This window comes from Brassica napus, chromosome A10 (genome assembly GCF_020379485.1).
Source record: "Brassica napus cultivar Da-Ae chromosome A10, Da-Ae, whole genome shotgun sequence".
In the NCBI taxonomy this organism is placed as follows: domain Eukaryota; kingdom Viridiplantae; phylum Streptophyta; class Magnoliopsida; order Brassicales; family Brassicaceae; genus Brassica; species Brassica napus.
In genome coordinates, this window is record NC_063443.1 from 3,648,969 (window position 1) to 3,659,350 (window position 10,382).

General features: G+C 34.1%; 1 protein-coding gene and 1 long non-coding RNA gene across 3 annotated transcripts; both read left to right on the forward strand.

Moving 5' to 3' along the window:
• The first annotated feature begins 581 nt into the window (after positions 1–581).
• Positions 582–2,376, forward strand: LOC106409633. The gene is made up of 3 exons (XR_007317491.1): positions 582–1,593; positions 1,866–2,008; positions 2,137–2,376. It is a non-coding gene; the product is annotated as an uncharacterized LOC106409633 (long non-coding RNA).
• Positions 2,377–4,781: 2,405 nt separating this feature from the next.
• On the forward strand, positions 4,782–8,086 carry LOC106371314 (type IV inositol polyphosphate 5-phosphatase 11). 2 transcript variants are annotated; one of them, XM_048743530.1, is made up of 8 exons: positions 4,808–5,014; positions 5,103–5,250; positions 5,608–5,738; positions 5,853–5,929; positions 6,322–6,447; positions 6,767–6,942; positions 7,276–7,322; positions 7,840–8,086. In XM_048743530.1, the coding sequence occupies exons 1-8, from the start codon at positions 4,848–4,850 to the stop codon at positions 7,910–7,912; spliced, it is 945 nt and encodes a 314-aa protein (XP_048599487.1). In that variant the 5' UTR covers positions 4,808–4,847; the 3' UTR covers positions 7,913–8,086. The 2 variants fall into 2 exon arrangements, with proteins under 2 accessions (XP_013666822.2, XP_048599487.1); XM_013811368.3 differs by lacking the exon at positions 7,840–8,086 and having other exon boundaries at positions 4,782–5,014; positions 7,276–7,736.
• Positions 8,087–10,382: the final 2,296 nt, after the last annotated feature.

Sequence of the window (10,382 nt, forward strand, 5' to 3'; positions counted from 1 at the left end):
TCCTAGGTATCTCAAAACTATATAACTTTATGTCAATATGTCCTCATTTGAGACACTTTTTGGTTAATGTTTTAAGGTTTTGAGATAACCACCAATACTATATATAATATTTTTAAATTTATATATATATATATATATATATATATATATATTTTGGCTAAATAATTTATGTTGTAAGATACCTTTTTAAAAACGTTGCAATAAGGTTGTTCTATCTAATAAATCGTAAGTTCATAACATATATCCGACTATATATAGTGTGTTCCTATAGACATTTCTCACTAAATATGAAATAATATAGTTGGGATATACATACTATTTAATATTTGAAATAATTTAAACACACCGAAGTTCGAAACAAATAAGGGGGACGAAAGTGGATTACTTCGCCGTGAGACCACTTGCCTAGCAATGCCATCCCAATATACTTTTAAGTTTTAACACATAAAAGGCTAAAACATATTTTAAATTTGCTGTTTCTTTAATAATAATCGAACTTATTCTCTTTTTTTTTTTGAGCAAAAATCGAACTTATTCTATAACAGACAAATAGAATCTTTCAACCCATTGTATTAAAAAAAAATTTCTTTTGCAATTCTACTCTCAATTATTTACAAAAGTTGTTGTCCAGAACCATTCTTTCATGTGTATTAATCTAGGCCGGCTCTATGCCTGGTATACAAAAAAAAAAAAAACAAATAAACTCATCAACAAATGAACATTTTGCAAAAAAGTTAGCGGTCCATTACCTTCAAACCAACTAAAAAAAGTTAGTCGAATAACTGAAAGTAAAAGTTCAAATGGTATTTTTTTTTAAAAGGAAGTGCAAATGGGTTAGACACTTTTTTTTAATTTTTCGGCTGATAGACGGTTCTTATATCTCTTATTTAAGAGACGATTCTTATATCTCTTAGTTAAGAGATAATTCTTAATTTTTCTTAGTTAAAATCTAAGAAAAGTTAAGAATCGATTTTTAGCCGAAGTTAAAAACCCAGTTAATTAGAGACTGAGTTATCTATACTATACTAAAAGGAGGATATAATCAACATTCAGCTTATCCACGTAGGATTAAAAATTTGACCAATAAAAACAAGTTATTTTGCCACGTCAAAAGAGCTATCGCAGAGTAAAGACGAAAACCTCAATCACCAAACATGCTTCGTCTTCCTAATTCTCACGGAAGTAATTCCACCGTCTGTTATCATCCCTTTGGTTTCTCTTCTCTAATGTCATAAACCCATTAATAATGAGTCGCAAAACCTCATTCTTTACTGCAACAATCAAACGTGGCGAAACTCTTTCTATTCCTTCTGCTTTTAGCTACTCCTCTTCACCACATTAGCAGTAACCGAATAATCGCAGCAATCGATGGCAAACAAAACCGTGAATCTTTTTCTTTCTGGTGATTTTCAGTTATGAAGAATGTTTTGTTTAGCTCTTTTAATTTTCATCTAACATTCTAAAGTATTTTATGTTTTGTATTTGTATTTGATTCTTGGATCTGGTCTGAGTCGTGCTGCTACTCTCCACCACCTGGCTTTAACCATTGAATCCATCGTCATGTCTGTCACTCGCCGGAAAGTCGGAAAACAGGTAGAGATTACTGAATCTACAATATTGTGGTTAGAAATTATAATACTCAGTCTGTGTTCAATTCCTTTGATATATGTGAAATTGATTATAGGATTGGTGTGAATATGGTGCTCGGTTTTTGAGATAGTGTTGGAGAAGTTTTTGCTTGCAATTCGTTTCCATTGTTAACTGTTGATTAAGCTTTGTCCTGTTTATGTTGGATTGTCTTCAAATCCTCTACGTAGGCTTAGATTAAAGTCTTAAACTTTCTAACTCTGCTCTATTTGTCTCAGGTCTGTGCTTTTCTTTCTGGAGGAAGATATGCAAAGAAAGTTGTTGTACCCATTGGACAAATCTAAAGAAAACCCAGAACCAAGAAAAATTACAGAGAGACTGAGGCAAAGATCTATTTGATGTTCTCTCTGATGATGTCATGGTAAAAAAAACCTTGATTCAAAAGTACTCAGCTTAAAGACTTTGTTTTTTTTTAACACTAAAGACTTTTGTTCTGTGTTATAAAATATGTATTCACATAAAGCCGTGATTTTGTGGAGTATGTTCCAGCAGAGACAGATGCAGGACTTGAAAAGGAAAAGCACAGAGGAACTGAAGGCTTTCGTAGAGATCTCTTGCACAACTTCTCCCAATCATTTAGTTTCTGTGAGGAAAGCTTATTGTTTACTCCTCAATTCATCCCTTGCAGAATACACTGGTTCATCTATTCATTTTCCTCCAGCGAAAGTTTTTGTTTTTTGGTATCATACATTTTAACTTACAAAATTGCTTCTTTTTTTGTCTTTTAGTAGGCTCAGAAGAAGCACAACTGCACAAGTATGATGGTATCTTTGGTTTCACAAAAGAGACCATAAAAAGAAAAGGGGATGAAGATACAAGAAGACATGTAGAAGTCAAAGAAAGGACTTTTGATAAAAGGTAAAAGCGTTTCCTTTGTTTCACAACCTAAAGGTTCAGACTGTTGCAGCATTTTTATACTGTTAAATACCCACTGCTTATCATCACAGTGTATGCAGTCTATAGTGCATGGAGTTATGCCAGATGATATTGCTCGGTTACTGAATCGTGCTTGCTACTACTCAGCTGTGCGCTTCATGGCTTATATCCACCGAGAATATAAGAAAACGTAATACATTTTTCTTTTTTTTGAAGTGCATGTCTCTCTACCTTTATTAGTTGCTAAATACTCATAAGCAAGAAATTTTTTTATTGAGTTTCTGATATTTGTTAGGCTATACTGGTCTTTCCCAAAAAAGAATGGAGAATGAGATGGTTGTTGAAGTTTTTAAGAAACTTCAGAACCCATACGAGGTTGGGATTATGGTTCATCATGTGTATCAGTGCATCAAATTCCTCCATCTCTGATCTCCCTAGCTGTTTCCATTGGGTAGTAAGTCTTGATATTTGTTTGTCTTTTTTTCCATTCACAAGAGAATAGGTGAGTTTGAGAGTTGATTCTTTTGATAATTGCACTCAGAAGGACTTAAACAAGCCACTGATTATTGCAGAGAAAGAGTTAGAGACAGGAGAGGAAGACTAGGAACTGATGCACTCCTTATGTGAGACACTTACCAAGGTAAGTGTTATTGACTTAGTTCGCTTTCTTATCAACGTGGTGGTGGTATTTATCATCTAATTACATCATACTTAGTGGCAGCCAACACCAACATGGAAGTGTTGTTAGAGGTAGTTGAGGCAGAGGCCAAGCTGGTGGTGGCAAAGACAATAAAGGTGGCCTAGCTAAAGATTGTCGTGCTTAAAAGTGGGATTGATAAATGGAATAAAAATCCCTAACATGGTATTAGGAAGAATGTGTAGATAACAATAACTGAAGGTTTTCTACATTTGTGGATCATCAGGTGAGCACGCTCCTGTGTCTAGGAGCATCCGGAGCTAGATCCATTGTTGCTCAGACTTGCGCATTAATTTTTTTCGTAATTCAATGGCTACAGGAGGTGGCTGGAGGAACAACAGAGGTTGTTTAATTAAGTGTTGCGACTCAAGAGCACCTGACCGATAGCGAGCTTAGGATGTTTGTTGATGTGTGTGGAGAGGAATACAGTTCAAGGCAACTTCAAAGCAATAACGTTTACCCGCATTAGATCATTGTTTCTCTCCGTATTCTTTTTTTGGTAGAGATTTATGTATGAAAAAATGGGAAAGTAAAATGATTCAGAAGAAAATGTACAGTTTTATTTATTCTCAAATGTAACACTACATCATTTTGTAAAGATGTCAAGCATTTATATTGCTAAGTATATTCTTTAGACGAACAGACCCTCTATTTTGTAAAGATGTCAAGCATTTATATTGCAAGCCGCATCAACTATATTAATTCTAAATACCGCATAAAGTTTCTAATACTGCTACTTAAAACTTCATTGTTAATAAATAGTTCAAGCTCACTGATTTCAAGCAAAAAATATAAATCTTTCAACATCTACTATGTTAGAATAGTGATGTAATATGTTCTCAGATTTTACACGTGTAATACATGGTTCATTTCTATCGTAACCAGATGAACTTTATCTATGATTAATAATTTATTTTCATGATAATTCAATATATAAAATAAAATATATTTGGATCATAACTTAGATTTAACTATTTTTTATTCATTTCACATTTGTTGATCTTTATATATGTATTTTTAGATAGTAAAAATGATAAATTGTCAATTTTACTCTTTTCTAATTCAATATATAATATATTATTATAGTAAAGGATGCAATATATGTGCGTTATTATATTAAATACATTTATATTTGTGTAACCCCGGGCGTAGCCCGGGTAAAATCTCTAATAGTATTAATATTGCAGTTTCGATTCGATAGCAGTTCACCTTAATTGAAAACAGAAAGGTAAAGAAACCGGAACTAATCGAATTATATATACTGTATCATGGGGGCACACACAACATAAGATTGGTTTACATCACATGTGATGATGTTGATGTGAATAGGAGTATCGTCCACATATGTTTACTATATAATTTTTTTTTGAGCAAATGTTTACTATAGAATATAATCATTGAATTTCTAATAAAGACGAAAGATTCTATTGTACTATTATCTTATGCTCTAGAGATTTCCTGCTGAAGAAAATGTTACCCTAAGTCATTATCAAATTCGACCGTCCATTTGAAGACGTACACGTCTTTATGGTCAAACTTCTTTCACCTAACTTCCTAGAAAACTACGTAACATTGCATGTGTCTGATTTCATTGTTCAAACCCAGTCAATTTATATATAGAGGATGGATGAATGAAGATGACTTTGTGAAATTTCCAGGCTCTTACCAATTCTCTTTAAATTTGCTCATTTCTTCCCCTCTCTCTACAAAATACCTTTCGAATCGTACCATTTACGGAGAAACAGGGCATGCAGAGACAATGGGCAATACAAATTCGTTGTGTGGGCGTAAAGGGTAACAATTAGTATCACTATCAATTTTAATATTTATAAATACCAAGTAAAAAGACAGGTAACGTGTATTATTGTGTACTTCTGTATAGATTTTACAACAAGGAAACTTTGATAAGTTCTGTTGGCAACAACTCATCCCACGATGGTATTAGAACAATTGAAGCTGTTAAGAGTTGTAGCTTTTCTAGAAAATCAGATCTTTGTATCCGTATCATCACATGGAACATGAATGGAAAGGTACGTTCGTAGGTATGCGCATATTCGCTAGTTATTAGATACTCCCTCCGTTTTTTATTATAAGTCGTTTTGAAGCTATGCACATAGATTAAGAAAATCATTAATTTCTTATATTTTCGAAACAAAAACATCATTAATTATTTACCTAACCACAATTTAACCAATAGAAAAATAGAAGATATATTATCATTGGTCAGACAACATTAATTACTAATAAATGTTACATAAAAAACCGAAAACGACATATAATTTGGAACAAAAAAGTTTCTCTAAAACGACTTATATTAAAAAACGGAGGGAGTATATAACAAACATTCCTTAATATCATCATTAATTATTGCTATAACAAATGTGAAGGTTTCGTATGACGATTTGGTTCAGCTTGTTGGCAAAGACAGAAAATTTGATTTGCTTGTCGTTGGAGTGCAAGAGGCTCCCAAAACCAATGTAGCTCAACTTTTGCAGACAGCTTCATCTCCAACTCATGTGTAAGTGATCTACTGTTTCTTTCTATTTATCTCCATTATTGATTTACCACAAATGTTCTGTTCCCTGTGATTTTAATATATATTGCGGAGTTTCATTTACGAAATGAAATGCAGGCTTCTTGGGAAGGCGAAACTGCAATCGATCCAGCTATTATTGTTTGGACCAAAGAATTCACAACCACTAGTAAAAGGTATTTATTCATCTATTACCATCAGATGTATATACTCTCTAACAATCGGTTCCCAAGCGGGCAAAATCAATCAGATACAAAAAATCGTCAATGGAAGGTTGACATTTGTAGCCTAGGTGTTTGATTAATCGGTCTAGGCAGTTTATTGCGACACAATGAAAAGTACTAAATGCTAATCAATTTATGTAAAGAATTTGTATTAGTTAAATACTTAAAATGACACTAACACTGAAAATAAATCTCTAGATTAACTGGCTAGGTGTTAAAGCTTCCTAAACACCTAGTATCACAGAATTTTTGAGATGTATATACAATCTTACAATAAAACCAAAACAATAGTGTCAGATTAAATTCAGCTTTTTTTTGTAACTTTGGTGTCTGATTAATTGCAGATTTAAAAGCGGAAAGTCAATCGGTTGGAGGATGTGGCGGTTTAATTGGAAGAAAGAAAGGAGCCGTGGCTATTCGTATTAACTACGGTGACATCAAAATAGTTTTCATCTCTTGTCATCTCTCTGGTACCTACTTTGATTTTGTTTTCTTATCGCTAATTTACAATTAAATTATACTCTCTCCGTTTCATAACAAATGATGTTTTGAAGAATTATTGATGTTTCAAAATACATGATTTTTGATATTTTTTAATTAATTTAAAGTTCATTAAAATCTGTGTGACCAATAATGTTTTATAATATTTTTAATGATTGACTGGATTAAATTTATTTAATATTTTTAGTATTAGTTTTTTTAAAAATGTGTATATCTTAATTCTTATGTCTTCATCCAAAACATCAGAGGAAATAATTAAAAATACTAATATTACTATTATGTATGCAGCTCACGCAAATAAAGTAGATCAGAGAAATGAAGAGTTGAGACGCATATCAAATTCACTAATATCAAAAGACAAAAGGACACATGACCTCATTGTTTGGCTTGGAGATCTTAATTACAGGATCCAAGATGTCTCTAACCGTCCTGCTCGATCCCTTATCCAAAACCATCTTCAATCTGTAAGTCCCCTTTTCAATTCATAAAATGCAAACTATATCTTGATACTTACGGGCGCATACTCGGCATTTTGTTTAATTATAAATCAAGGATAGTAAGGATATAAAAAAAAATGAAAGAAAATTTAATTAGTTCTATATTTTCTCATAATTCTTAATTACTTGGCTCGATTCATCTCGGTTGCATAAAAATTTATTTTATTTTGGTACACACTATTATTACAGTTTGGCTTTAAATAAGAGTTATGTTCTATTTTGAATAACTTAAGTACATCCGTACATGATCCGATTTGTTACTTACTCCCAATCCTTATTTGACGTTATGACATTATGCAGGTTCTTGTGCGTAAAGATCAGCTCCTGCAAGAAGCTGATAGAGGTGAAATATTCAAGGGGTATTATGAAGGAACTCTAGGGTTTAAACCGACTTACAAATACAATGTGGGAAGCAGTAACTACGATACAAGCCACAAGGTCAGGGTTCCAGCTTGGACAGACAGGATCTTGTACAAGATTCAAGATACCAAAAATATTCAAACAACTCTTTACTCTTATGATTCCTTAGACCAAGTGAATGGTTCCGATCATAAGCCTGTGAAAGCGGATCTTTGCTTGAAGTGGATCAACAGTTAAATGAATGAATGACTTTTGTGAGGAGTCCGAATAATATACTGTTGCTAGATTGAACGTAAATAGTAAGCAACATTTTGCGTTTCTGTTTAGCTATTATTAGATTTGTATGTTTCAATGTAAGGTTCGCAACTCTCCAAAGTGTTAATTTCTTTTATGTGCGTCAATGATCATTCTCTACGTTATCCTTTGATCTGATTCGGCTCCACGCTCTTCGTGATCTGCAAGGCCGGTAATTCCTGGCCTTCACAGTGAGGATCTTACACGGCTAGCCATTCTAACCTATTCACACCGCATTTGTAGAAAACATCATCAAGACCGCTGTTACCACCATGAAGTTTAAACTGGACATCCATTGGTGTTCGCCTCCTTTAGCCATATATCACCCTTTTTCAACGTTCTTGGCTTTTGTTTTCTAGGCCACGAAGTTGTGTTGTCCTCATATCCTATTAGTGTGTTCTTTTCTTTTGTCTTACCCGTTTGAAAAAAGTGAGATATATTATAACGCTCTGACCAAGGCTCTGACCGTCAATTAGTTAGTGAAGCATCCATGCTCATTCTTTTAGTCCGTAGACGCATCCCGTCTGACGAGCAGAGCGTTAATTTTTTCAAAGTCCGAAAGCCTTATTTATTAACCTTGCAATTACCATGTGACTTTTCTCCGTGCTTTGGTCTCACCGGCACGGTATGGCGGATCACTCATCCTTTCACTACTCCAGCCTAAGCACACTTAACTCTGGAGTTCTAAACCGATGTGTGACGAAAAATGTAAGTCAATGATATCACTCAAATTACCTTAAGGAGTGATTTACCTTCTCAAATAAGAGGTCGAGTTATAGTACTTAGGGATCGAATTCATAAGAATCTATGACACAAAAAATTCTAATAGTTATTTGATTAATCTAGACACGTAGTTGTAATGTAAATTGCAGTTTGAGCAAGGCGGTTGTTCGGTTAATTGATTGAGGTTGTAAACAAATATGAAAGGCGTTAGACTTAAGGTTTCTATTCAGACAATCAGGATTATAGTGGTATAGAGACTAAGATTGTATATTGGATATTCTAGAACTCAAACTAAGGAATAATCTATCAACTTCCGTTTGTTTAGATTATCTATTGTCTAGATCTAAAACCTCAACTGTCGTTTGTTGGTTTTGAGAAAGTGTCTATCGATGCTATCAATGGATAGTCGATCGATACACCTTTCAGTCCGTCGATCGACGTCCCTTCTAACAAGCTTTAGCGAGCGGGTTTGAGCATGTTCACTAGGTTAACTAACTCAGTTGTGGCTTGTTTCTAACAATCCTAGCACAATATGATTTATATCAGACAAAGAACCATGCTTCCGCTTGCGCCCAATTATCTAGGAACATGATTCTAGTTAGCTACTCTAGAACATAAGCATTAAAGACAATTCAATTGATGGATATCCAGACAACTAAGCAGTTCTGTATTTTGGGCTAATCCCTCATGCCTATCTGAACCCTAAATCTAAGAAGGTGAATATATTCAGACATGGTAGTTGTCACAAACAATCATAGATGAATAGATGAAATTGCAATAGATATAAAAACCAAAATAGTTCCATGAGGATTCTGAAAGGGTTCCTCCCTTCTCTCCTAATATAAACTAAGAACAAAACTAAGTAAAGAAAGCGTAGCCGTCAACAATGGCTTAGAAAACACATAAATAGGGTTTTAGGTCGTCCATGGATATTTTGGTAATTTGTGGTGATTTCTGGGCTTAAGTCGGTCTTGAAATATACTCGGCCCGCGTTCTGGCATCAACGTCGATCGACACCAAGGCTGTGTCATCGATCCACATTTCTTCATCTACTCGACGGTTTTCTCTCGCGAGACAGACTGGCCACTCTTCAGTAAAACCGACATAACTTCTGATCTAACCATTGGATTGACCTCAACCCAGTGTCATTGGAAATCTAACTCAAAGATCTATCTTGTGTTCAAAGATGGGCTCAATTGAACTGTGGGAAGGTCTCCATCCGTATTTAAACATCTGACACATCTTTGCAGTTCTGCACTCAAAAGACTCCAAATGGCCCCAAAATCACAAAAGTTCTCCAAAACGTATCTTCCCATATAATATACTCTAAAACATTCATATACCATGGCTAAAAGTGGATAAAATCCATGGTATATCACACCCACAGACTTATCTTTTTGCTTGTGCTCAAGCAAAACAAGAATAAATCCGTGAAAGAGGTTTGAAAACAATAGGGATTCACACAATTTAAGAACTCACTATCATCACCTCTACAATGTTGCAAGCCACATCAAATCAATTTTAACTTTAGAGGTAGCTTATATACGATATTCTAGCTTAGCAACCAAATCAATCTAACCAGCAATTTAACCAATACTGTCTAACTCGCCCCTCTACTGATCTCATTTAATACATATATAAAAGTGTAGGCTTTACCTTGGGAATATCGATCAAAAGACAAATGGACTCTTACTCAAGCAAGTTTCTAAACACACAGGTTGTCTTATCTGATCCCTTTCTTCACTCTTTCTCTCTTCTTTGAATCTCAATTCCATTGAACAATGATGTTGATACAGTCCATCTTTATTCATTTTCTTTTTGATTTTTCTCTTTTATTTATATCTTTCTCTTCTCTTTTTTTATTTTTTACTTGACAAAGTGTAGGCAAATAATATGGTCACAGGAGGCACTCATATCCCTCGCTTCCAACGATGTGTGATCATTAATAGAGTCGCATGAGACACTCCTACCCCTCTAAAAGACAAATGGACTCTTACTCAAGCAAGTTTCTAAACACACAGGTTGTCTTA